This window comes from Lipomyces doorenjongii (genome assembly GCF_038497915.1).
Source record: "Lipomyces doorenjongii strain NRRL Y-27504 unplaced genomic scaffold V1508scaffold_34, whole genome shotgun sequence".
NCBI lineage: Eukaryota > Fungi > Ascomycota > Lipomycetes > Lipomycetales > Lipomycetaceae > Lipomyces > Lipomyces doorenjongii.
This window is the reverse complement of record NW_027118101.1, coordinates 50,054-76,160: the sequence shown is the minus strand read 5'-3', so window position 1 is coordinate 76,160 and position 26,107 is coordinate 50,054. Positions and strand designations below refer to the sequence as shown.

Here is a 26,107-nt window from a genome sequence, read left to right as displayed (position 1 = left end):
ACGAAATATAGCAACTGACAAGAAAGGATGTTTTAGACTCCTCTCGTTCAGGATATGTTCGAGTGCGGCCGTTGCATAAAAATGTGGATTCAGGAACGGGCTCCACACATTGAACCCCCATTGATGGGATACGTTTAGCGGTACGGTACCACTGCATATCCCGTCCTCAAGCGTGAAGTCACCTACAGAAGGGTAAGGCGCAGTGAGCGGACTTCGTCAATGCCGGCAAACCACTCTGCTCGAACTAAGGAATATTAAGAAGGCAACAGCCGTTCTAACTTATGGTCGACACAGAAGAACAAATTACCGGTATATGATTAAATACCACCGAGAAATTGGCATGTAAATCTAGTTAAGCTATAGAAAGCGCAACACTAATATGGCTTCGACACTCGTCGACGACGATTAGTTTCAGCGCCCTCAATACTACCCTCATCAAAAGTCCCATTCTGACGCCAATACCATTCCGATAACTCGATTTCCTCACGGCTACGCGGACTCTCAACGTCCGAATCAACGACGTCAACAGCGGACGACATCCCGGATCTCGTACCCCTGACATTCGCTTTGCCCGTCACACTCGCCATCGTTAACTCAGAAGCCGTGGCCTCATCTAACACATTCAACTCGTCCTTCTCGAAAATTCGGGGCAGCACCATCGCGAAAGCGGCGAAAAGCAGGAGAATGGCAGGGAAACCTACCGCAGCGATAGTCTGTGTAACTGCGAAGGTGGCCCCAAACGCGATGAGTTCGATCGCGACGAACAAGTATATTGATCGCAGCTTCACGCGGCGGAGGGGCTCGTTTGCCGACGTTAGCGCGCGGTCTTTGCAGAGGTAATACATTTTCAGCACAATGCCGTTCCCTTCCAAGGCGCATAACTAAATTCTGTTCAGTCGCTCTATCCCACACTCAAACCAAACCGAACGAAAGAAAACTAACACTCACCCCCATAATCCAAAACAGTCCTGCTAGAACAGCCTGTGGTACCAAACCCAGGACAATCAACAACGGCCCACTCATCGTTCCCAGTATAAGCAACCCATGCACAAAGTTGCTCACGCGCTGTTCAATAACGCCTTCAATCAATGGTTTAGACGGTTTATTCCCATTCTCGCCGTCATCTTCAGTTTTCTCATGGTTGACGACACACAAAGAGATCGTATGAAACGGCGCCTGCGGGATCAGTCCGTTCGGTGCTGGAATACCCAAAATCCCAGCAATCCCAGTACTCACGCCCAACAAGAAAAAATCCCAATGAAACGCACCCGGTTTTTTCAACGGGAACTCTTTCCCCTGACAAATCAGCGACGAAACGTTATGATCGAAGTAAAACAATATCGTCAACAAAACGGCAAACGGTATCGCGAGAAATACGTCACCGACCGAGATTCCGTTCCAAAAATGTATAAGCCATCCATGTGGTCTCGCCGGTGTTCCAGACGCAGTCGGACGGAATGATGCGCCTGTTGGAAGAGTTTGGATGTCATAGTTCCGCAATTTTCCAATATGTATAAAACCCGTGAAAAGTATTACTACCAAGGGGGTGCCGTAGTCAGCCAAAAATCGACGCACCGGACGCCAGAATAATGTGCTGTCGTCGCCGATGATGTGGCATATATATCCGGATATGAGCACGAGGAGGGCCACCATGATCGATATGAAGGCTTCAATGTCGGAACGCCCGAATTGCCGAGTGAGGACTTGGATACCTTTTTGGAGATATATGAACGCCACGTAGAATCCAAATATATCGCAGCTGAAACGGGTGATATAGCGTAGTCCTAGAGATTCAGACCCAAATCTCCCAATCCATATATCAAACACGAAAGCACGTACCGTTGACACCATTCGTAATCGCAATCGCAAAATGCATGACCATAGACCACCTAAACCATCTCAGCCAAAATCCCAACACCGGGGCCAAGGGCAAGTACGTACAAACAAATCCAGCACATAAACGCAAAATACGGCGTCCCGCGCGGCGTAATAATTTCATATACGGTGTAGTTAAACACGGAAATTGGACCTACGCCGACAATTAGACCTTGCAGACGCAGAGAAGACGAAGGAAAGATCAAGAATCAGGAGAGCTACCTGTAACGCCAACAATGCAAAGCGGTTGTCCCGCGAACACAGAAAACAAAATCGCGCCCAAAACAGACGCCAGCAAGACTTCGTTAACGCCATACGAATTCTCCGTTTTCGAGAACCTGCACTTTCATAAGCCATTTCTTACACCAACAACCCAACGCACGCAAGTAATAACTTACATATCTAATGCAAATGCAATAGCAGGTAGTACACTACTCAATCAGCTTCATCCAACTCATCTTAGTTCACATTCACGCAGCCTGACTTACTTGGCAAAGTACATGTACACTGTGGCCGGTATTATGCGGTAATTCCACGCGTCGATGGTCCAGTCTGCTATATAATACGGTAACCTTTTTTTAATGTCGTTCCGCATGCCGTGGAACGCATGAATTCCAAAAATCGTAAATGCCATGAGTTAAGAGTCTCGGAGTCGTGGTGACGGTGATGTGATAAGCCGAAGACTGAATGGTCGGGGACGAGCTGGGTGATGCGGGGCGCGTCATAGGATATTTTACCAGAATCTCGACTATTGATGAGGCATATCGAGAACGATGAAGAGATATGTATATGATCGTGTATTACAGGTGTGAAGGTTACAGTCGTCGTGCGGCTTCAGGATCATCAACAAAGTTTACCCCACCATAAGCAGGAGTCGCACTGGGTACTAATGATTTTTAATAATCATCTCCAGGAACTATTTTCTTGACTGACTTATCCATGAGGGCCTCACCCATTTAATTATATTACACGTACCTAAGCTACATATGATAAGTACATACACAAGATAACAATTACAACCGACTTTGACTCAAACTACAAAAATGACGAGTACAAATAAGATAAATTAATAATCAATATACCCAACCAAACCCATGATATTATCATCGTCCTCGTGCACACTACTCACTCAAATAACTCGCTCGACGAAAGAAAAGTAAAGAAAAATTAAGAAACAGCAGAGATAGTTATTGTCGCTAAGAATAATATAGGTATGTACGAACCGGAACTATGAGTTCTCTTTGAAGGCCTGTATGACGGCCTTCTTGTTGGCATCAAAGATCTTCTTTCGCTGCAACTTCTGGGCGGCAGTGACTAGGCCGTTTTGTGGTGTCCATTCCTCATCGTCGATGACAACGCCACAGATGAGCTCGATGCCTGCCAGCCCACCCTTCTTGCCGGCGTCGAGCAGCTGGTCAAGGACGACCTTGCAGAGTGTTGGGTTGTGCACGAGCTCACCGAGCTGCTTACCACCAAGGCCCTTCTCCTTCGCGAGTTTGAGGAACGCTGGCTCGGCCGGGACAATGATGGCGATAGGCTTGGCATGGTCTGCGTCGGCGTAGACGCAGATGTTGCCGACGATGCTGCAAGTGCGGTATATACTCTCGACCTTTTCGAGCGCAATGTACTCGCCGTTGAGAGTCTTGACAAGATTCTTCTTCCGGTCAATCAGCTTGAGATGGCCATTTGGCGCCCATTCGCCGATATCTCCTGTTCGGAACCAGCCATCCTCGGTAAAAGCGGCCTTGGTCTCTTTCTCATTCAGATAGTATTCTTTTGAGACGGCTTCGCCCTTGATGAGAACCTCACCCTGAGGAGGGTGGTTGGTGGACAGATAACCGTTCTCAGGCACGTCTACGAGCTTGATGTCGACGCAGGTCGTCGGCGCACCAACGGTGCCAATTGTATGCTGTTGGGGCGACATCACCGTGCACATGGCCGCCGTCTCAGTCAGGCCGTAGCCGATGATCATGGGGCAGATAACAGTCGAGATGAACTGTTGAGTGTCTTTCGAGATGGCGGCACCACCATTAAAGACAACCCGGAGACGACCACCGGTGGCCTCCTTAACCTTCTTGAAGATGGCGGCATCGAGCACACCGGAGCCGGGAATGCGCCAAGACTGCATGAATGATTTGGCGTGATATGCGGCCCAGAATACCTTGGAAACGGCCGAGCCCTGAGCGTGCACTTTTGAAAGGATGCCCTTGCGGACGGTTTCCCAAACAGCAGGCACGCCGACCATGATCGTTGGCCGGAACTCGGCAATATCACCCTTGCAGTTGCGGACAGAGCTGTCTGAAATCGTCTTGACAGTACCGTATCCGAGCGTACCACCCCAGAACAGGCACGCAAGCTCAAAGACAAACTCCAGAATGTGGGCGAGGGGAAGGTAGGCGAGGAGGTAGTCCTGTTCGGTTACGGCGCCATCGATGGCCCCGTCGGCACCGGAGACAGCAGCGATGACGTTCTTGTGGAGTAAAACAACACCTTTTGGCGTGCCAGTACTTCCGGACGTGTACATAATGCAGCATAGGTCCTCGCGTTTGGGCGGGTTAGGCGGCGCAGGGTTAGATTTGCCGAGGTCATATAGCTCCTCGACAGACATCAGCTTGATGCCGGGGTGGGCCTCGTTGATGGCGGCGATGTGAGACTCCTTGGGCTCATCCTTGTAGATGACGTATTTAACTTTGGTTGCCTTTGAGAGAGGGCGGACAAGAGTCGGCAGGAGTGAGGCGTCAGTGAATACAGCGTTGGCCTCGGTCTCTACAAGAGAGTGGGTCAGACCCTCTTCGCCGAGTGTGTCATAAGCTGTCGCAATCGGAATCGATTGTGAGTTTGCCGCCAGGGCCATGGTCATCCATTTTGCGCTGCGTGATTGTTAGCTTGCTAGTAGTCAGAAGAACAGCGTAAATCCTAACCTTGTAGCGGCGTAGTTCTCGAGCAGAGACACTTCGAGAAATTTGAGGGCGGCGCCGAGGACGTTGACTTCGTCGAGGAGCTCCTTGTAAGTAACAAATGTGTATGGTGATAGCTCAAAGTAGTTCCATTTCTTTGGAACTGTTGTCTCTTGTCCGTCGACGATCTTTTTGACAAGCTTCGTCTCCTCATGGATCTTGATTATCTTACGGGAACCGAGCGCAGGCTTGTCGCCATACCTCTTTGCGACCCATTGGATGAGGTCATAAGTGGTCTCGATGCCGTCAGCGGGGAAGACGCGGAGCGGGCTGCCTGCCGGAGAAGAGTTGATGCTGCGGCGGGCGGGGACCTCGTTCTGTGCCGCGGGGATGCCAGACTCCTTCGAGTAAGGCGGGCTCTTGCGGACGATGGCTTTGTGAAATTCGTCAGCGGGCACGACTGTATGAGGAGCCATTTCGTTGTCGGTTGAAAGTAGACGAGGTGGGGAGGGGAAAGAACGAGGAACCGGGAGGCAGTGAGAGTTGAAGCGTCAGGACGAAAAGGCAGTGTGGTCGATCTGACAGACTTTTAATCGCTGGCAGCGCAGTCTAGCAATCGAGGTAGGCGCGGCGCGGGGAGTCGCACGATATCAAATCCCTGCAGGGTAACTATCATGGTAGTCAGCATCCGGATGCTTTCTAGCGAGTTCACTGGCAACCTTAGCACCAGAACAGCCTTCTAACCGAGCAGTTTATTTGTGCTCAGCCCTAAGGCGTCATCATCCAGAACCCTTGCAGACTATAATTGTAAGCGGAGGTAGGGTATGTGGCGAAACTACGAACGCCATCAAAACGGTTAATAGTAGCACTTGTCAGCTCGGCTAGAGGGTTGATTGCATTCCACGCGTCGTCTGCCGATCAAGCACGCTTTTTCGCACTGCCATATTCGTTCTTGGATTATGCTGCTAGTTAGATTTCGAGTGCGAGAGTGTGTCGCTGTTGTGGAGACAGAATATTTTGTTTGAGGACAATTTAGTGTAGTAATAATAGTGAGTAATATGGATCGACCAATTCGCATCCTCGCCATGTAGGATTTGCTGCAGGGGATAGGGATCGTGCGGCGGACAGTCAGCGCCGGCGTTGGGGCGTCGACGATGACAGCGGCCCCGCTGTTGGGCCGGCATGTCTACCACACCGCGCCGCAGTTGTGCCCATTCTGTAGAGGATACAGATGGCATTATGACCAACCCGCTCTAAGCGAGGTTCGCGCTAGCTATCTACGGCTCCAGAGTAGAGTGGAGCAGAGCAGAGCAGAGCAAAGGCCATCTCAGCGCAGTTGGATTCAAAGATTTTCCTGTCACGAGTCACCAGAGTGTGGAGCGTACAGTGCAAGCTGGAAGACTCATTACAAGAAACTAATGCGGAGTAAAATAAAAATACAGAAATTGGCGCGCCGGTAACTAATGCACACCAGTCGTTAGTTACCCTTGCTCTGCTGATGCGGCCGCCGCCCTAATTACATTGTATCCTAAAATGTGCCGCAAACCGGCTAGACAGAGGCTCCTATGCGATTAAAGACGACCCGCACTATGCTGAGTCAATTGCCTCGAATTTGGAAGTTGGAAGCTACTCGCCCCGTAACGTGAGGTGACAGAAAAAACGTGCACCGCACGCAGCTCATCTACAGCAAACTCGACAAGAGACAATAACCACCAACCTACATCCCCTCACTGTCACGTTCAATTTTCCCTGCCGAGAACAGCGTCGGCCTTTTTTTGGCGACATTAGGCTGCATCTAGGACGACCTATTTATTTCTGATGTCCCCATCCCCCCAACTGGCCGGATTGCCTCTCGTTCGCGACTCGTCTACTGCAAATGCCGCTCAGCCCAGTCTTCTCTGGTGCTACCTTTGCGTCTCTTGTTCCGGTTCCGTTATCAGAATAGAGCCACCTGCATGGTCGATCAGGGCATGAGCTATTTGTGGCTGTCTTACCTCACACTAGGTCGAAGACAAGCCGCACGAAACCCGGTGTCGGCGATCAATCCATGCTGCGGGTTAGGGTCCCAATACCGTCGAGTTCACATAATAATTGCGGCAAATAATAATGACTGGCATTTACCTTTGCCTGACTCTCTAGTGATTCAATAGCTTCAAAATGTGGCGCGCGAGGCACGTTTCGACTCACTGCTCTGATGTACGTCACCGGTTATAAGCCATATCTTTGTGCTCCATCATTCCTAAAGCAATCGCGGCATTGTGAGCAAGATAAATCGCAAAGTCTGAGAGCAAAGCAACTCGTGAAGATTGGAGACGTTAAGCCGAAATTAATTTGCCAGCTTGTCAGACTAACGACCTGACGATCTACTCCAATCAAGCCACACAAAACACTCGCGACACTGATCTTTACCGCATCCATATAACCAAACCATCTGTATACTGCGTAATTTTAGCGTTCTGGTCCTTCTGTGCTCCAGCAGTAGTAAAACGTCGTCTCTACACTAATTGTGACAGTGTCATGAAGGCTAGGAACTGGCAGGTTAGGGTTAACGAAACTCTCTTTCGCCGACGAATTGGCGTTGCCGCATTTTTGGTTTGAAAACGAGAAGGTTTCGTGAGTTCACATGTATTATCGAATCATCATTAATTCCATCCATTGGTCTTTTTCTCCGCAGCCAGATAAACAGACGCAAAAACTGCCTACAGGAGAGGAGCGAGTATGAAGATTGTGAAAGATTTCTCGCGGACGGGGCGACCGCTCGTTTCCTCATGCGCACCCAGACTGCCACAATATTCCTTCCGCCGATGCTACGCGGAAAAACCCAAGACGACCAAAGGCATCGGCGTGCAATGGGCGCCCAAGATCCTTCTCGACCCCCTCTTTCAGAACGAGTCTGAGCGTCGCCGGCAGCGACGACTTGCGCGCAGCAGTTTGCTCTCGCCAAACAATGACGTCTATCTGCAAATGAAGCGAGAAGTGCCGCTGAATGATATTCTCGACTGGATTCAAGAAACCGCACCCGAACTTCCTAACCTGCAGGAACAGCGTGCGTTGACGGATCCCATGCGGGAGATGCTGCGCAAGTCAGGGTGGAAAATTCAGAGCTCAGATGCAGGCTATAATCAATTAGTGCGCTTATTCAAGTTCAGGGGGTTTCAAGATAGCTTTGTCTTCCTGGCCCGGTTATCTCAGATCGTCACCTTATCTGACCATTTTCCTGAGATCGAGTGGGACAAACATCATATCTGGGTTAAACTCAAGACGTTCGGCGCGGCGAAGAAGCACGAAGAGCCGTCGACTGTGTATTTTGTGTCGAAATCAGACGTGGATATGGCCAAACTTGTCAATTCCGTCGTTGACGAAATGGCGGCGAATAATCAGATGCTGCCGGATATACTACCGACCGCGGCCAAGCGGGTCGGCCGTAATTTGCAGAGGGATATAGAGAAGGTCGTGCAGTCGGTAAGTCGTACTCTTTTTTTTCGCAGTGATAAATTTGAATCTGACGGCTTGTAGAAGGACGATTACAAGTTAGAGGAACTAGTGCACCAGGTGCTGAGTTTACAAGTTTCATAAGGTCAATTACGCATACGGATGGGAATGGAGTTTATTGTCTTTTCGGTTATACTGTAAACAAATATATTTGCACTTTAGTTACCATTTCAGTGACTATGCTAATTGTGTTGAAACAATTGATCATTATCGTAATCGTCTATACGAATGTAGAGATACAAGTTACTTTCATTTAGACGGCATCATGGTTGATCAATCGGTGATCAATTGGGTACTAGATAACTCCGGTATCACAAGGGAATTGGGAGTTTAGCTTTGGACAACTCCATCATCAATTCCAATTACATACCACTGAGCACTCTGCAATGAGATCATCACACAACCAAATACTTCAAAGCCAAATATCGCGTTTAAATGACGGACTCGGCAATGGAGTCGTCCGACCCGACTCTTACAACTAAAATGACAACCTCGACCATTGAGTCGCCTGAGTCTCAGGTCTCCCAACTCCTACGTCTCCCCACAGAGATGGAAGTGAAGATATTCACCTTCCTCGATGGCGAAAGTCTCATCGCGACAGGGTCGACCTGCAAACCGCTCAACACGCTCATACGCGACAGCGAGGAATGCTGGAAATCCGTATGTCTGCCGATCCTGCTGTCCTCTCTTCCGCGAGATATCCCGGTTTCCTCAGCTCCATACAAGTCCTATAGAGACCTTTACCTCTCACTCCGCACGTTCGCTTGGTTCACACCGGGGATATGGCACGGCAACAGAGAACTACTCGGCTCTTTGTACGTCTCGCGGTATAACCACGTCACAGGCCACCTAGAAGCGCACGAAGTTTTCTGCGTGCACGACAGAAGCGCAATGCTGCCATACCGAGAATGGTCTCTCTCGCCTTCGGTCTTCGTCCAAGACTTCCAACCCCGCATCGAGCGCTCGCTAACTGCCGTCATTAAGTTTAGTCCAAGGACAGAATACGGCAAAAATAATGAGATCCCACAGCCGCGGAGCCCGCGCGGCATGACAACGACATTCTTCCATGCGGCAGCAATACTACCGGAGCGAATCGTGTACCCGCAAATGAATCTCTGGCCGCCGCAGCTTATCCCGGCCGATGACCGGACGCGCAACGAGAGTCCGACCGGGTTCAGGGGTCATGTTTTGCACCGGATGGACGCGAGTACGAACTTGTTTCGATTGAGAAGATGGATTTCGTTTACGAATGCGGATTCGCACGGTGTGATTATGGGCGAACGGGTCGAGACCATCTCGAGGTTGAGGCAGGATCTTTGGACGCGGGATCCAGAGTTCCCCTATCGGGGAGTGTGGATTGGAGATTACGAGAGCCATGGAGGTGAATTTGTGTTATTTCACCAACCGACTAAAAATCGACTGGAGGCGATCAAGTTGACGGGTATGCATTCCCACGCACACACACAATTACACTGTCGAATCTTGCTTAACTCTTCTAGGCGATCCAAACGTCCCGCGGGCAGAGTACTCGTTCGTTGTCGATGACTTGTCCCACACCGAGCGCGTGTGCGTCGAGCGTGAATGGCCCGGCGCCAGGGTCGTTGCAGCGCAGGGCCACACTGCTGCTTTGAACTTCACAAACAATGCGTTCTCACCCACACAGTTGATATTAATATCAGACGACCTGGTCGCTCATTACTGGATAAACCTTTCGCGAATAAAGATATTCAGGCGAGTGAATATCGAGGATTTGATGCGTGGGGGAATGGGATTATAGATGGAGTCTTCTTGGTTAATTTTAATATACATGTAGCCGGTAGGTAAACCAAAACCATGCCTCTACCTCAATATCTATATACACAAAAGTTACTTCTCCTCCGTCTTTGCTATCTTCCTCAAAGCATCCAACGTCGCTTTCCTTTTCTCCGGTCCGATACTTTTATTTGGCTTTTTTTGTCCCTGCCTTTGCGTATTGTTCAACATCGCATAAGAACCATTGCCACGTTTAATAAGCTCCTCGGCCAAAATATCACTAAGCTTTGTCTTCTCGCCCCCACCACCTTCCTTACTGCCTTCCTGGCCAGCGATCTCACTCCTCCGCCGCTCCACCAAACTCGAATACACTCTCTCCGCAAATGTACCCATCTCCACGTCCACATGCGAGACAACCCTCGTCTTCCGTACATTGTCATACGAACTCAACGTCAATCGCACGCGATTCCAGAAATTGAACATGCGCGGGTGGTGGTTTATCTGTGAGGCGTAGAACGCGATGCGCGTCATGAACATGAACGCGTCCTCGAATGTGTCGAAATGAAACGTTTTGTTGATAGACGCCGTGCCTGTCTGCGGCCCTTTCGCTTCGATGGAAGTCCATGGCCGTGCAAGCGTCGTCAGCGGCGCGAGCGCAGATGGAGGTGCTGCTGTTGTCGTCGAGTTGTCGTCGTGTGGCTCCGGCGCCGTAGATTCGGCCGCGATAGATGCTGATCTCGATTCCGAGATAGGCGCTGATTGTTCACCATCATCGGCGGACGCTTCGTTTACTTCCCCGGTCACATTAGATGCATGCGCATTTTCAACAGTCGTAGCAGGTGGAATTCCATTTGTCCTCAGTCTTGGCGTAACGTGCATCCGCCTTTGAAAGTGATGTAAGTTGAGGCATGCCGCACATTGGTATTTAGTCACATATCGTACCGCTAGGCGATATACCGGTCGTACTTGTAACATGTTGGTTGCTAATTAATATTCGGACAATTCGAGAAAATGGTTGATCCTCATCGAGTTTAGGCCTGGTTCGGGGTTAGGGCATGTCCTCATATAATTTACTCTCCATGAATCTCCATAAATAAATGTTATACACTAAAGTAGATTGATATTCACATGAAAAAGTTCCCATCGTACGCCAATACAAACAACCCTTGCCACAATGCTATATCCCATCACTATCTATATAGTATCAATTAATTGCAGCCGCGACCGCTGCCCCCCAAATACTACTATCCTCTGTAACGGCCAAGACTATCTTCTTCCCTCGCCTGTGACCGAGCAGATTCAGAAATTCTTGTACGCGGAGTCTAAACCCAAAATACTTTTCTATCACAGATCCCGTGGCCGCAACCACGATCTCTTCTCCGTCGCCAGGCGTGGAAGGCGGCAATACAGAGACCGCGAGCGCCAGGATTCCCGCCGCGACGACGGCCGCGGCGCGGCTTGATACGGCGTAGAATGCGGCTCTGATGAATTTCATTTCCTCTATAGTGAGGTTAAGGCGGCCTTCCTTGCACGGATGCCGTGCCAGGAACTGTTGGCTCGCGAAATGAATGTCGAGCTCCCGCTCGACAACCGACATCGTCGACGCGTCTAAGCCGTATAATTTGTCTAACCCGGCCGGCATCGCACTGCTTGGCCGAAACTTCAAAACAGTGTCGCGAACGATATACCGCGCAACCTCGGCAATGTACCTTCCAGACACCATCATTTCAAAAGGCTGGAACCCAGGTTTCTCATTAGCGGCATCGAGCTCGATATCCCACCTCGTGCGCGGCAAAATATCCGTTCCAAACATCGACAACTCCGTATTCAAAATACACTCCGCGTATCTCTCCAAATCCCGCGGATTACACCTCGATAATTTCTCTTCGTCAAGACACGTTATCGGAACTTTAACCGACGCGTTGACACCAGTGCCTACTATAACCCCGATTTTACACCGGCGATCGGTGTGCATGTGGGACAGAATTGTTGCAACGGAATCGTTGACGACAGCGCGAAGGTCGATGTTCACGCCAACATCGGCGCAGGACTGCTGGAATACAGTGCGTAGGTCCCAGCCGAGGATGTCGTTGCCCATTGTCGCGAATCCTTTGCCCATGGACAATATCTTCCCACTCGATACAGACATTTGGCTATATTGTATGATTAGCAAAAGGTCACGAGTCCAGGATTTTGGGAACGCACTCTAGCGGAAAACTCCATGTGAGGCCAACCGGTACTGTAATGCTTTCCTCAATCCACCCATTCGCTTCTGCGACATATAAGACACTCTGCAATTGACTCGCAAGCCACAGGAAAAAACTCCTGCCGTCAATATTCCGGATCGCGGCGTCCAGCGGCTCGGATGTGTGATATCGCATGTGGCGTAAGGGTGGCTCGAACGAGACGACCGCAATGCGAAGAGTCGACCCGCCAACGTCGATCGAGATAAATGTCCCTTTCTCAAGGCCTGTTGGAAGTGCGTAGATATACGATGGCAACATCGTCGACGACAGATATGACTCTGGAGCCGGTGCCCTGGACGACGCGGCCGGCATGAGTGTTTGCCCCGTCTGCAGTGCCGCCGCCATTGAGTCCGCGAGTCTCGTCACAAGCAGATCAAGCGATTCGGTGGATAGCGCAGCGGCCAGTGTCGCGAGATCCGGATCCGACATCGCGACCATGTTGACGTTGTAGTGCTTAGTGGCAGGATCGAATAACAAAACGTATGTGCAAGACACGGCCTTTTGAGAAGTGCTGTTCCAAACTTCGCTGTCACGCTCTAGGTTCACGCCGTCACTGGCAAACTCAATCTCTGAATTAAGTACTCGCTACACGGTATTTGTGTATATAATTATATATTCTAGAGCTACTCTCCTATTCGTCCTAGTCTGTTTTGGCTTTACATACAGTTAGAAAATTGTCACCTCTCTTTGCTCGCCACCGGTCCCAGCGATGCTAGCTCGGCTGTTCTCCGAAGTCGTCTGTGAGTCAGTTAATGTAGAGCATACTATTTACGTGGTTCCCACTTTGCAGTCAAGAGGTTTACCCTTATCTACACGTTCCAATAACCTTCAATATACATCTCAACGATAATAATACACCATCCTAGGGAATATACTCCAACGATACCCAACCTATATCCAACGATCCAAGGCTCCATTAATCGTAAATAACACCAACCATATAATACACAGAGAATTCTACTCAAAACAGATCGAACGGCAAAACCTCAATTACCCATTCAAGCCACGGCCGCCATTTTGGATCTTGCAAGTACAACTTGCAAATTTCCTTCGTATCAACACGCACTCGCTCTTCCTGCCACCACGCGTTCAGTAACGACACGACTGCTAGGAAATGCACAAACACGATCAATGTAACCGGGTCACGGAATCGTAATCGAGCATGAAATTCGTCGGATAGCAGGAACGGCCATGTAAACACATACTTCCGCAGCTCGGCGGGCCGTGCGTGCCGAAACGCAGCGATAAGCTGGGAAAGAAGATGGATACTCGCCATATATATTTCCAGCTCCGTCTGCTGTTCGGCAAACATGGCCGAACACAATTCAAGCAGCTTTGCCAAAGGTGGTGGCGCATCTGACTCCACTGCAGATGCCAGACTGCTGAAATCGATTCCGAAGATGGATTGCAAGTCGATCCCGGTTTGCATATTTTGCATCTCATGCACTACGGTCCTGATGCCGAGCAAAATCGGGAGCCATCGATCGATTGAAATAATCGTCGCTGTTTGCGGATCTGTGTCAGAAGACGCAGCGACAGACGCTAGGTCTTCTGCTTCATGTCCCTTTTCGTGATAAGCGAATGATTGAATGGCAATTAGACTTCCCGCGATAGTAATGGCTTCTAAATTCCCGGCAGTTCGTGCTCCACTGATAGCTGCTCGAAATGTTTCAAGAGATCGTTGCCGATACCAAATCTCCGCGCGTGCAAAATACAGCTCGCGTTCTTGCGTGCACGCCAGATCATCTCGATCGAGCTGAAGTGATGAGGCAGCGGAAGCGGCCTTGGCCTTGTCCTGCAGGAACCTCATGTGCGTTGCCGCGATGGTGAGTATCGCGTACATTAAGAAATCATGTCGGAATGCCATCCGTGGGATCTGTGTTAACCATAGGTCGCCGTCTGTAACGTCAGACAGTGTCGGTGACGTCACAGTCAAGAAGTGATGCAACAGTTCCAGCTGGGCCATATGCAATGTAGCGAATTCAGATTCTGAGTCGGGCAAAACTGACGTGGCCGCAGGCGCGGGCTGCGGTGTGGTGGCAGGTAGTGTTGGAGAGGGTGGGCATGGCGATAATGAAGGAGCGGGAATAATATTAACTGCAATTCCAACCGACGATGAAGTCGATGTCGAGACTGGCACAGTTCCAGGTGTCATAGGCATACCGTAACCCGCAACATCCGGTGAACTCACACTCGATGACGGCGATATCGCATCAGCAGGCGCAAACTCATTCTTAATCGGCTTGACGACTGGTGGCTTGCCGTTCTGGTGTGCTTGTACAAGGTAGTCGCAGTCTACGCCGTGCTTTAGACAATTGAAGCACTGTGGATGGTCCTCGTCGCATTTTATTCTTCGCCGCTTGCAATTGCCGCATCCTTTGCGTGATTTTATGTGTGACTTGCGGGGACGAACGACTCGCTTTGAATCTCCAGCTGCCGCTGCCGGCGTAGGCATGGCGAACGACGGATTGTTGTTCAGCATAGCAGACATGGGTTGGATTGGCGATGTCGGCGGTGCTTGACGAGTTGGTAGCTGGGCCTGCACGATGCCAGTCATAGGTTGCGTACTGGATGCGAGTGGCATAAATCCAGATGCTGGCTCGTAATGTTGCTGGTGTTGGGGCGACGTGATCGATGCTGGTGACAACGGTGTCAGTGGCGAGCCTGAGCTTTGCGTCAACATTGTGCTCGACAGAGTATTAGACGATATATTCCAGGACAAATAGGCCCTGAGTCATCTAAAATGTGTCAAATGTTGTGTGGCAGTGGTCCGGGGCAGAGCGACTGCGCGACCCGCACGCGAGTACAAACGCGTCGGAGACGATAAATCCTGAGCTGGCCAAGCGTTGGCGAGAGCAGCGGGGGTTGGTTGGTATGTGTGTTTGTTATCAAGAGGCGATATTCACTCTCGGCTGTGCTCCAGCTGTTGGACATTGGACATCGTCATCTCTGGGAGTCGTCGACGATGCCTGGCTCTTCTGTCATTCCGGGTAACACGCAAGCGCACATTATATCACGGTAAATACCTGTGCTCCTGGCCCTATCTTCGCTAGCGGCATCAGGAAGATGCAGGTGATACAAGCACTGGGAATGGCTTCCTATTTATTGCACTGTCCCTTAGTAAGATTTGATCAACTAGTAACTCAGTATTCGGTTTATATTAATATTGGCATTCCCACAGTATTCAACGTTAATAGAGAGCACATGATGTTCCCTTGTCATTCCAGATAAAATTGGCACTCTTAACGATTTATACTGATGCGCACTTGATTGCACTGCACTTGACAATAGAACTCAGGCTCACCATTCTATTTAAAATATTTTCAGGTCCAAATCGACGCCACCTTAAGAATAAGATCATGTATTACTATCCAATTCAAAATCCTCCAATAGGACCCAAAAAATTGATAAAATCAAGAAAAGAAAACCCGTTTTGATGCCATTCTAACTTCGCATATATGCGAAACCGAAGCCCATTTGGCGGTTAATACTCAGCGTTCATCATTAACCCTCTGAACACCGTATCGTTTCCATAAAACGGAGGCTGCCCCGCGCTTGCAGTCGCACCGACACCTTGTCTCGCACCTCCAGGCCCGTTAAACAATTCGGCATTCGCTCGTCGGACGGCCTCTTCGAATCCTGCTGTCCCACTACTATCTGCCCCATCAGCAGGATTATTATTGTTATTAGTATTATTCCCCGACATATTCGTCGCGGACGCCGCGTTGGAAGACGAGGCAAGGTTGATCCAATCCATCATGTCGAGATCAAAGCTAAACTCCATATTCGGCTCATCGCTATTACTCCCACCGACGCCGAACGTGTCGTCCATTAGAAACTGAGACATCGCATCCGCGGGAGAGATATCCAGCGTACCTTCTTTGTTGCTGGGAGTACTTGCCACAGTAGCTGTAGCAGGCGGTGGCAAGAAGGTCGAGACAGAGCTCGGGATAGCAATACCCCTTTCGTCGTCATTTGTCGCTGGGATAGAGGGCGTCGCGGCGGTAACGACAGGGGAGTCGGGGATCTGGTACCGCCCATCATTCGCGGCTGCTTTCAGGAACATGCGAGATAAATTTGTAGTGCTGTCTGATCCCATCAAGCTACTGTATCCATAGCCCAGCATATCATGCAAGTACTTTTCGTCGTCGTAATCAGGATTTCCGGCATGCTGATATGCCTGCGCTGCAGCTGCAGCTGCAGCTGCAGCTACGGCACTCTCGTCGACTGACTTGCGCGAACTTAATTCCGACCGGATGCTACTGTTTCGGGGTGAAGGCATGAAGTACGTGCCGCCAGGCGTCTCACCAGTGGTATTCGGCATGGCGGGCCCGTTATTATTCAAAAGGCTGTTAATCTGGCTAATATGTTTCTTCGTCGCGCCATTAGGAGTGTTGGCGTAATTGAGTGTACGTGATGCTCTGGCTGCACGGTCCATCTCCTGCAGGATATTCCGGTAACGTTTGGCTGACGGATCGCATTTGCCGTAATGCCCGAGAATAAAAATGCAGAGAAATATACCGCGGGTGATGTACGACTCGACTTCTGATCTGCGTTGATGAAAGGATTCGAGTAAGAGGACTATCCCGGCCGTGAATATGAAGTACGTCATGAGATGCGATCGGATCGGCTGCTGATTCTGAGCAAAGAATGTCATGACCAGATCCACGGAGCGGGCGGCGCAGAGAACGCATGCAGAAGATAATCGCGAGACGGTCTTTGCTTGTGCCGGGATCTCTGACGGCGTCTTGGCGACCATCAATAAGAAGAATGGGCGAGTGAGGAGAATAATGCTGTTGAGATGTGTTAGGTGAAGACGCAGGAGACCTTGATTGCGGATCATCTGACGGCGAGATTCGTCGTTCACAATGCTGCTGACACTTAGCTTGCGGCCATCTGGCGCGTTGAGATGCAGCGATGAGAGTTGAATATCCGGCGGTAACCCATCGCTCCATTCGCGCAGCCGCGTTGCCAATCTTTGTGATGTTGAGGACGAGATACTCTGAGGTCTGTACACCAACAAGCAGATATCACCAATAATCTCACAAAGCTTCGATAATTCAACTACGGTCCGGTCTAGCAAGATCAGTTCCGATGTGTCACGGTCATCCCAGTCGCAGTCATCAATTGCGAGCGGCCTGCCAAGACTTGACGACCAGAAGCGATCCTGAATGTATAGAGTACGCCACAGGCGCTGTCGCATTATCCGCTGCGGTTTTGGGAAAGTCATATTGACACATTTTCGGTGCATTCCCAGGGCTTGAGCAAAGCGAATAGCCAAGCCTGTAGATATTAGCTTAAATTTCATTTAATAGACGGAGAGGAGCATACCTAGTTGAATCCAACTAGCGTTGCGTTTGCAAATAATTTGATAGTACAGACACATTAAAAGATACGCCTGCACGACCCACAGCTCGCCATCCTCTGCCGCATCATTCATCAACCCAAGACCACTCTCGAAAAACAAAGCCGGATCGATCAAACTTCTGGGGCTGCTCTCCTTATGATTGTCTTGAACGCTCGGCTGGGAGTCGTTGATTCCGGAGAACGGCGGAATATTGATTTTTTCAGTGTCTAATTCCTGCTTTGAGCTCACAAATATGGCACCAAGAGCACACGTGAAATGCAGTAAACACAACCAATGTCGGGGTGCACCCATGGGATTTCTGTATGTCTGGGCAACCTGATAACGAAAATGATCCATATCAAACACATAATCAAATGCTTGTACGTTATCTTCAAAAGCTTGAATCAACTCATTTGTCAAGCTGCGGGGAGGTAATTGCAGAGGGATTATTGAAGCCGTGTGAGTGGGTCCGTCAATAAACCTAAACTGCGCAGGATCTAGCGTAAAAGTCGAATCACCCATGACCTTTCTAAATGCTTTTCGTGACTGCTCTAAAAATGACAGTACACCACTCTCTCCCATATACCGCAGATGACCTTTCTCATCCCAGAGCAAACGCGTATTTCGGCCGTCACCTACAGTTTCGACCTGATACTCGCTCCGGCTGTGGGACCGTTTCCGATGATAAGACTGCTGTTGCTGGTGCTGCTGGACTTCCGGAGGAGATGGTATCGAAGTGTCAGGTGAAGCAGGGTTTGATGCGGATGAGTCTGACAGGGAGGACTCATTGGACGCGTTGCGCTTGAGTGACGCTGATTGTTTGCGTTTGGTGGAGGTAAGCTGAGCCTCTGAATACTCGGTCGATGCATGCGATGCAATAGAATTTTGGCGCTTACTACTCGGACGGTCGTCTCTGGGCAGTTCGGACGCCGTCTCAGTGGTGACCGACATGGTGTCGTCAGCGTCACCAGCAGTAGGCGGCGACGGAGACGAAAACGCAACAGATGGAGTCCGACCAGGTAGTAAATCGCTCTTCGTCGGAGTGTAATGGCATACAAATTTCTTCTTCTGACATATCGAGCATGGATGGTCGCCGTTGCACTAAGTCCGTTAACATTGCACGGGTGTCGTGGTCTTAGACCTTGCCATGGCATCAACTAACCTTTTGTTTCCGCCTCTTGCAGCTGTCGCAAGCCAAAGCAATGCGTTTCCGCTTCGCGGGATCCACCCGCCGTTTTAGTTTACGTAGTTCTGCAGATGAAGGGGTGTTCGTGTCGGTCGCAGGACTACGGGGCCCAGACGACACACGGCCGACCATTTTCGAGGTGAATTTCGCCCTAGTTGAGCTCGGCTCGGAAGATTCCGGCTTGACGACAAACGAACGCGCGGAGGCGGGGGAGTGAGAGGTCATTGCAATGGATTCTGACGGAGACGGAGACGACAGCACAGGCAATTCTGGGTATAGGAAACGTTTTCTCCCGACGATAACGAAACAGGTTGTCTATGGCGTCGCGATTGTGCGGTTGAGATAGTTATTTTAGCAAGAATTGACCGAGATTCAAGAGAGGCATCCACGGGCCCGCAACAGATGAGATGGCGCTATTATCGTGATTGCAAGTGGAGTCTGCGCGATAAATGCGGGGCAGATCTCCGAAAAGTTCTTCCGGGAACGCGGTTTCACCCGATGCAGTGCCCGAGCAGCGAGTCTAAGAAATCATGTGATCACATATCACGTGGTCGTCTCCGTGTTCTGCTTGCATTAATGTGGATGTAAACGGGATATTGTAACCCTCTTTAAAGATACATGAAGTCGAGCTCACAGGTACTGACAATAATTGTCCAAAATGTCCGCTAACCAGCGTCCATTCCGTATATTGTACACGTATCCCTGGAAGACTAGGGTCTACCTGCACAGCATATCCGAACTACACACATAAACCTTATATGTTATCATTAGATGGCTCTAGTAATCGGCCGGGCTAATACGTAACTCGGCTCATAATACCCATTCTTCTACCCTCAGGGTGTGCCTCGTTGAACAGCTAAACGACTATCAATGTTTTATGTGCTTCCGCTGTTGATTCGTTCCATCTTGGCCGAGCGAGTGTTAACTCTGCAAGATATATTAGAGTCCACAATACTTGACTCTACTTCTTAGATATGCGCTGTTGGGCCATCCGTTATAGATAATCGTGTTATTAATATAGCCGATAGTACACAGAGAGCTAAACCTATCCATACACACCATTAAAACAGAATGCATTGCTGTTCCAACCCAATACAAAACAAATAAACCAATAAAATCAAAGCTATCACATAAACCAAGACCCCTAAACGACATATTAATGAAAAATGCTCAAATTTCACAAACACATGTCTTTAGCACTATTTCTTTGCGGTCATTAATTTTGGATGCCGAGCGACTCATTGTCGCGGTAGGTATCGCTGTCCTCCCTCACGCGATTCGTTTCACCACCGCGGTAACGGCGGCAGATTAGTACTCGCGTTCATGTTCGGACCGTTTGCCAACGGCCGCATTCTGTGACTCTGGTCCACCACCGGCGCAGTAGCAGGCCCATCCGTTTCCTCATCCGCTAACGTTGCCGTAGATGGATACACGTGATAAAACACAATCTTCATATCCGTCAGACTGAGTAACATACGCGACGCAAACTCCATCGTCATCGTAGCTTCCGGTAACGCAGACGGTGACGCAGGCGGCGTTGACGAGTACAAACCCCCGTTCGGGTTTGTCCCGGTATTAGCTTGGTTGCTGGGCTCCATCACGTAGTGGATACGTCCAAAAATGGCGAACTCTAGGGATCCGTCGGTTAAATTATCGTACAGTAAACCGCCGGTAGCTTGTGAAGCAGCAGATACTTGCGTGAACGGGAAAACAATATCTATTTCATGGCGTCGTGATATAATATGTTTCCACAAACTCTGTCGCAACCGAAAAATCTCTGTTCTGTCGTTAGTGGGTGATCGTTCCAGAAATATAGAAATCGTACCTGCTCGACCAGCGGCAGTCTTTAGTCCGACGATGTAAAATGCACTGTCAGCGAAGAAATTGACGTACTCCTCGTCCTTCTGCGCGTCGTCTGCAAGGGCGAAAAATTGCGCTATAAATTGCTTCACGCGCTCGTTTGCGTATCCCGGCGGATACCGGATTTCGGGCCGTGCAGATACGCCGTTCGCGACGGCGACGTAGGACTCGCGTGTGAGCAGCGAGCTGGTGTCCATCATTTTTGCTGCGCGATTGAGATGTAGTGGGGACGTAACAAAACGCGGAGATTCAGGCCAGACGGCTCATTTAGTCCCAGCCACGTCGAGCGAGAGAACGGTAACGAACAGCTTTTAATATCGGCAGTGCGTCTTAGAATAACAGGTATAGTTTGTAAAAACCACTTGCCTGTGGCGGCGCGAGAGAGTCAAGTACGACCGCCGCGAACACGAGCGTTGCGAATTTCAGCCGCGCCGGTGTTTCGGCTGAGTCAAGCGACTTACCAACCCCCTCCACCCCCGCCCAAAAAAAAACCAACCCCGGTAAATGAGGACTAAATACAGTACTATTTATTGCATTACAACAGAGTTATGCCTCCTTCTCCATAGTCCTCTTCGTATTCTCGCTCGTCTTGTCTTTCTCCTCCATCAAAGTTCGGAAGCGCCCAATCGCAGGAAACCCCTCCAAGAACGCACAAACACACCATACAATCCGCTTAAGAGTAGGGACACGGTACATTCCTGTCCATATATACAAAATCAGGGTCTCAATAGCATGATACACGATCGCTGACCAATACGCCGCCTTTATCAACTTTGGGGCAATCTCGATATCATACACTTTATACTTCCTCAACACGAACTCCTTGTCGTTGATCGAGGCCGGGTTCCAGTAGATATAGTAAGTGCTGACGAGCACGAGCACGATAATCGGGATCGAGCGCCACGTAGGCGGGATGAACTTGTCCAGCGGCGTAATCGTCGCGTAGCCCAATCCTTCGCTGGCCTGCATCGCCATGCCAACCAGCACGTCCCGCGCGTCCGCTAAACTCTTCATCGGCGGGTTGAATTCGATCTTGGCTTCGAGCTGGTCGATGCCCCTGTTGTGAACTATCTCGTACCCGATGGTAACGTACTCCAGCGTGACGTCCCGCATTTCGATATTCCGCGTCGGAACAATGCCCTTGTAGTAAAGGAGGTAATCTTTTAGGGATACTTGGTGATCTTTGTTCATATGTGATATGATTCGTTGTTTCATGGACTCTGGATTGCTGGGTGGGCCTGCAGGTCGTGCTTCTGCAGCTCGAACTGGAGCCGATTCAGACATTCTGACGATTTGTTAGAAAACGTCCATTAACAAGGTGGTATTACCCAAGAAGTAAGTACCTTGTATCGAATAATAGGTGATAGCAGATTACGGAAATACTCCAGACGCTGCAATCGGATGAACTTGCTCTCGGGTGTCCAGTCGTAGAAACTTAAACGGTCAGCAGCTCAATACGCTTAATATCCTGGATTCCTGTTTAGTGGAAGATGAATGAAATGCTGTCAGAATGCGAATCAATGCAATTGAGAACTGGCGGACTTCCGAGAATAAAGGGTGGTGCCAGCTCTGATTGGTTGTCAATCATCAAAGTCCAGATAGGGCCTTGAATACCCTAGCCCGCCCAGCTTACGAGCCCGAAACTGGGTATCATGATAGCGTCCAACGCGGGCAAAGTGCACTATGGAGTTGAGGGATTATTTGTTTACGTACGACTATTCAACTATTTTCGGAATTCAGATACACTGATAAAGTATTTGCTTTGCGAGAGACGTACTTCCTTACAATTTGGCCTTTAAGAACTTCTGGCCGCGGGTCAACATAGCCTCAGCCTCAGCAACCATGTCATCAACAATCTCCTTCGCGGGTTTGACGTCATTAATAACAGCGGAAACCTCGCCCATCAAATAAGGATACGAATATTCCTCGATAATCTCCGGCATTTCTTTCCCGGATTTTTCGTATTGCTCGAGCTCCCACGGTACAGGGATCTTGCCCTGAGACGTCAACTTTATGATTTCGTCCTTGCGGTTCTTTTCCCAATCATCAACGTAAGGGTTCCGCACGATACGAAGTGGCCGACCGGTATAAATAATTGTGCGGACAGTGTCGTTGTACTTTGCGTTAATGATGGCTTGCTGATGCGCACTAGACGCGCCGGCTTCCTGAGCGCAAACGAAACGCGTGCCCACCCACACCGCTCCGGCGCCCCACCTAATATTGTTAGCGAATTCGTAGTAAGGTAGACGTGTATCAGTCTCGACTTACATGAGCGCAGCGGCTAAACCTTTACCATCGGAAATACCACCGGCAGCGATAACTTCAACTTGTTTTCCTGTAAGCTTACTCTTCTTGCCCTTGACAATCTCAACAACAGCGGGACTATGTCCAATTAGTTCTCTAATAGTCTTAAAAATCTCGACAAACATACATCAGTATGCTGGTAGGAATACTACCGGTATGACCACCGCCCTCTCCACCTTGCGCGCAGATGATATCGACGCCATTCTCCATCGCCTTAATAGCATGCTTCGGTGCACCGATCATGTTCATGACAGGGATCCCTGCCTCATGCAACCTATCCACGACCTCCTTCGGCGGCACACCAACAGCCGATACAAACAGGCCGGTCCCCTCTTCAATAATCACGTCAATGAGCTCCGGAAGTTGGCCCCCTGTGTAATCATAGTTGGTCTTGCGCGCGGTACCGCCAACCTGCGGTAGCAGCAGGTCGACGCCGAACTTGGTAACACCTGGATCTAAGCGGGTTTTGATTGCCTTGATTTGCTGGCGAAGCATGTCGGGACTGTAACGTAGACCACCGATGACGCCTAGGCCACCTGCGTTGGATACTGCCGCCGCGAGAGCCGGACGTGCAAAAATGTTAGTTATTTAAACAATAGAGAAGGTGCGACTGAGGGATTCTTATCTGATGCCACATTCATGCCTGCCAGCAGGATGGGATGCTTGATTCCAAACAACTCTGTAATCGGTGTCGTGATAGTCATTTTTTCAGTTTGTGTATATAGAGGCGTACAATCAATTTCAAAAACTTCAAGCGGAAGATCGATACGATCTCCAGAATGAGGCAGATCAAACTTATATATTGGAGCCGGCACGAAGCATTTGGTGCTAACAACGACAAGATGTCACTTTTTTTTACGTTGGCCAGTTGCGCGCATGTGCTCGAACCGAAGCGTCGCTTCGGCACTGGTTAAGGCAGAAATGCGGGGAAAGAGCTTACCCGGCGTGCGGCTCATCCACACGGAGTATCCCTAGCAAATGGTGCTGATGATATAGCATTCATAGCCATTGTTGGATTGAATGGCTACAACGGATATGCCGGTTTCGTGGTCAAGTTTAATCAAGATTCAAGAGGCGTCCGCTGTGGATATCTCACTGGGAGTTAGGTCTTGTTTCCTAGCTATCGCTATATTAATTGTGTAAGCGTCCGGTGCTTCAATAGACAGAAAACTTCCAATATTCTCTCCCGACAGCAATTTTTTTTGATCCTTCGCAATGTCAGCACAGATAGCTGGTGATGGTGCATTGGGTGGAACTCCTCTGCAAGCAAAGTTGCACCAGAAAGAAAATATTTCTGCTAAGCATTGAATATGTAACAGAACTATAAACAACAAATAAACTACAGAAAACCCACACCTATATAACAAGTGCAATATGGACAGTTGAATAATAGTACACTTCTTTTTTAACCACCTCATTATAATCACACAACCAATGCACACATAATTATACACAGAGAATCGTGGCTCCGAACAATAAACAGGACGATCGTCATTAGTACGTCTCCAACAGTCCCAATGCCACAAAATCTGGAGTGCCGCCATTAGTGCAGTTATACGTCCGGTTGTAGGCGAGCTGTGGCATTATACCGGCGCTCATTCCACGCTCATAGGACCACTGCGTAGCGTCGGCAGTTTCTGTCTTCCACGTCCAGTACATAAAACCCCAGCCGCCATTGCTTTCGAAGGCTGTCATTTGGGATTCAGCCGACATCAACAAAAATTCCTTATACGCGTCATCGTAGGTTTCTGGCGGCGCATTTGCGAGATCGCAGGTACAGTTTGTGGCACCGGGACAGGATGGCATAAGCACTTGAAGGGAGGGGTCAGAGACGTTAAATGTGCCTTCCCATCGGGATCCGACACCGACGTTGTTGAGATATCGGAGACAATCCGTGTCAGCCTGGCTCCATTCGCCGACTATTGTTGGACCATGGCCAGTGGCAGGGTTAGAGGAGATCTGCATGTCGCTTACCCACTGTGCATGTTAGCAGGGCCCGCAGCTAAAAAAAATGAATGTAACATACAGACTGGCAGACAAAGTTGATCTTTGCAGAATGTGACTGAGCGATTAGACCCTGGTTAAAAATCATGTACTGATGAATGTCAAGGACCATTCCCGGATACCGAGACTGGTTGAAAACACCAGCCCAGGAGGGTGCACCGCGGAAGCCGTCACCAAAGACGATGTATCCCTCGTATCCCTTTTCTCGGACAATATCGTATGCGGTAGAAGTCCAGTTGATCACTGTAGGGGGGTCAAGAACCATCATATTTGGCTCATTTACGAGACCATACAGTGTCACCAGGTTCTTGTAGCGTTCCTGTGCAAAGAACGCGGCGAGTCGCTCGTGATACCCGAGCGTGAGATTACCATAGTATTCACCCATCGTTCCGTTCAGCCAAAGGACCTGGCCTTGATGACCGCTGTGGTTCCAGCCGTTCGCGTTACCAGGAACAGAATGCAGATCGACATTGACTCTCAAACCATACTTGCGCGCCCATTCTATCGCGCGAAGAAGATACCGCCACGAAACCTTTTCGACATATGGATCGCCTTCCAAGTTCTCGACGGCCCAATACGGGTACGGGATTCGCACATGATCAAGACCGGCGTCGCGGATGTCGCTGAATGTCTGCTCCGTGATGAAACTCATGTAGTGCTTCTCGAACGTGTCCTTCGCATTGTCACCAAGATGCGCAGAGAGTGTGTACTCGTCTACAATACCTTCGCTCAGATTGTAAATGTCGAAAAAGGACGGCGTTATAAACGGCTCGAGAATAAGCCAGCCGCCAAGGTTCACTCCCCTCATGGGAGTCTCTGTGTAGTTGAACGCTTCAGTCAACGGTGGGACGTTCACGTTTGCCCGTGCAGAATTATCCCATGTCGAATTGAGTCCCATAATCGACAGTTCACCCACTGTTGTGTTTGTGAATGTCAAATTAAAATCCGTCTTATCCAGCCAGGTCGAGATGTCGAGAACCGAGCCTTCGGCCCAAGACGGAGTATCACTGCCGGGAGGCGGGGAACCGCCACCACCCGAACTGTCGGGATTTGTACCATTTGTACCACCAAATGGCCCCGAGTTACCGCCACCATTACTGTTGCTGTTGTTCGAACTCTTTGACGAGGGCGCGATGAGAATAAC

At 49.7% G+C, this 26,107-nt stretch overlaps 12 protein-coding genes across 12 annotated transcripts; 2 read left to right on the top strand and 10 right to left on the bottom strand.

Annotated features, from left to right (window-relative positions):
* Window positions 1–284: 284 nt before the first annotated feature.
* Window positions 285–2,667, bottom strand: V1508DRAFT_419753 (HCO3 transporter family-domain-containing protein). Its single transcript, XM_066940644.1, has 7 exons — window positions 2,364–2,667; window positions 2,274–2,306; window positions 2,098–2,213; window positions 1,942–2,029; window positions 1,840–1,889; window positions 949–1,784; window positions 285–881 (listed from the first exon to the last, which is right to left on the bottom strand). The coding sequence occupies exons 1-7, from the start codon at window positions 2,507–2,509 to the stop codon at window positions 375–377; spliced, it is 1,776 nt and encodes a 591-aa protein (XP_066795056.1). The 5' UTR covers window positions 2,510–2,667; the 3' UTR covers window positions 285–374.
* A 436-nt stretch (window positions 2,668–3,103) lies between these two features.
* V1508DRAFT_433323 (eukaryotic long-chain fatty acid CoA synthetase (LC-FACS)) lies at window positions 3,104–5,248 on the bottom strand (the record flags this gene model as incomplete). The annotated part of the gene is made up of 2 exons (XM_066941980.1): window positions 3,104–4,745; window positions 4,797–5,248. 2 exons carry the CDS (start codon window positions 5,246–5,248, stop codon window positions 3,104–3,106), a joined length of 2,094 nt encoding a protein of 697 aa, XP_066795055.1.
* A 2,242-nt stretch (window positions 5,249–7,490) lies between these two features.
* Window positions 7,491–8,348, top strand: V1508DRAFT_356350 (uncharacterized protein; the record flags this gene model as incomplete). Its single annotated transcript, XM_066936987.1, has 2 exons — window positions 7,491–8,234; window positions 8,289–8,348. The coding sequence occupies 2 exons, from the start codon at window positions 7,491–7,493 to the stop codon at window positions 8,346–8,348; spliced, it is 804 nt and encodes a 267-aa protein (XP_066795054.1).
* A 283-nt stretch (window positions 8,349–8,631) lies between these two features.
* Window positions 8,632–10,144, top strand: V1508DRAFT_419748 (uncharacterized protein). Its single transcript, XM_066940643.1, has 2 exons — window positions 8,632–9,705; window positions 9,764–10,144. Exons 1-2 carry the CDS (start codon window positions 8,700–8,702, stop codon window positions 10,039–10,041), a joined length of 1,284 nt encoding a protein of 427 aa, XP_066795053.1. The 5' UTR covers window positions 8,632–8,699; the 3' UTR covers window positions 10,042–10,144.
* V1508DRAFT_419747 (uncharacterized protein) lies at window positions 10,044–11,095 on the bottom strand. The gene has a single exon (XM_066940642.1). It carries the CDS (start codon window positions 10,989–10,991, stop codon window positions 10,131–10,133), a length of 861 nt encoding a protein of 286 aa, XP_066795052.1. The 5' UTR covers window positions 10,992–11,095; the 3' UTR covers window positions 10,044–10,130.
* Window positions 11,096–11,105: 10 nt separating this feature from the next.
* On the bottom strand, window positions 11,106–12,961 carry V1508DRAFT_169160 (uncharacterized protein). The gene is made up of 2 exons (XM_066936099.1): window positions 12,222–12,961; window positions 11,106–12,169 (listed from the first exon to the last, which is right to left on the bottom strand). Exons 1-2 carry the CDS (start codon window positions 12,698–12,700, stop codon window positions 11,221–11,223), a joined length of 1,428 nt encoding a protein of 475 aa, XP_066795051.1. The 5' UTR covers window positions 12,701–12,961; the 3' UTR covers window positions 11,106–11,220.
* Window positions 12,962–13,223: 262 nt separating this feature from the next.
* V1508DRAFT_398248 (uncharacterized protein) lies at window positions 13,224–14,945 on the bottom strand (the record flags this gene model as incomplete). The annotated part of the gene is made up of 1 exon (XM_066938201.1): window positions 13,224–14,945. One exon carries the CDS (start codon window positions 14,943–14,945, stop codon window positions 13,224–13,226), a length of 1,722 nt encoding a protein of 573 aa, XP_066795050.1.
* A 449-nt stretch (window positions 14,946–15,394) lies between these two features.
* Window positions 15,395–19,476, bottom strand: V1508DRAFT_419743 (fungal-specific transcription factor domain-containing protein). Its single transcript, XM_066940641.1, has 3 exons — window positions 18,772–19,476; window positions 17,594–18,710; window positions 15,395–17,545 (listed from the first exon to the last, which is right to left on the bottom strand). The coding sequence occupies exons 1-3, from the start codon at window positions 19,018–19,020 to the stop codon at window positions 15,747–15,749; spliced, it is 3,165 nt and encodes a 1,054-aa protein (XP_066795049.1). The 5' UTR covers window positions 19,021–19,476; the 3' UTR covers window positions 15,395–15,746.
* Window positions 19,477–19,789: 313 nt separating this feature from the next.
* V1508DRAFT_419741 (uncharacterized protein) lies at window positions 19,790–21,090 on the bottom strand. The gene is made up of 2 exons (XM_066940640.1): window positions 20,621–21,090; window positions 19,790–20,572 (listed from the first exon to the last, which is right to left on the bottom strand). Exons 1-2 carry the CDS (start codon window positions 20,853–20,855, stop codon window positions 20,079–20,081), a joined length of 729 nt encoding a protein of 242 aa, XP_066795048.1. The 5' UTR covers window positions 20,856–21,090; the 3' UTR covers window positions 19,790–20,078.
* Window positions 21,091–21,163: 73 nt separating this feature from the next.
* V1508DRAFT_419739 (uncharacterized protein) lies at window positions 21,164–22,317 on the bottom strand. The gene is made up of 2 exons (XM_066940639.1): window positions 21,999–22,317; window positions 21,164–21,940 (listed from the first exon to the last, which is right to left on the bottom strand). The coding sequence occupies exon 2, from the start codon at window positions 21,937–21,939 to the stop codon at window positions 21,202–21,204; it is 738 nt and encodes a 245-aa protein (XP_066795047.1). The 5' UTR covers window position 21,940; window positions 21,999–22,317; the 3' UTR covers window positions 21,164–21,201.
* On the bottom strand, window positions 22,318–23,830 carry V1508DRAFT_419736 (2-nitropropane dioxygenase). Its single transcript, XM_066940638.1, has 4 exons — window positions 23,585–23,830; window positions 23,087–23,528; window positions 22,924–23,037; window positions 22,318–22,869 (listed from the first exon to the last, which is right to left on the bottom strand). Exons 1-4 carry the CDS (start codon window positions 23,661–23,663, stop codon window positions 22,437–22,439), a joined length of 1,068 nt encoding a protein of 355 aa, XP_066795046.1. The 5' UTR covers window positions 23,664–23,830; the 3' UTR covers window positions 22,318–22,436.
* A 623-nt stretch (window positions 23,831–24,453) lies between these two features.
* On the bottom strand, window positions 24,454–25,861 carry V1508DRAFT_356411 (glycoside hydrolase superfamily; the record flags this gene model as incomplete). The annotated part of the gene is made up of 2 exons (XM_066936991.1): window positions 24,454–24,936; window positions 24,986–25,861. 2 exons carry the CDS (start codon window positions 25,859–25,861, stop codon window positions 24,454–24,456), a joined length of 1,359 nt encoding a protein of 452 aa, XP_066795045.1.
* Between the last annotated feature and the right edge of the window lie 246 nt (window positions 25,862–26,107).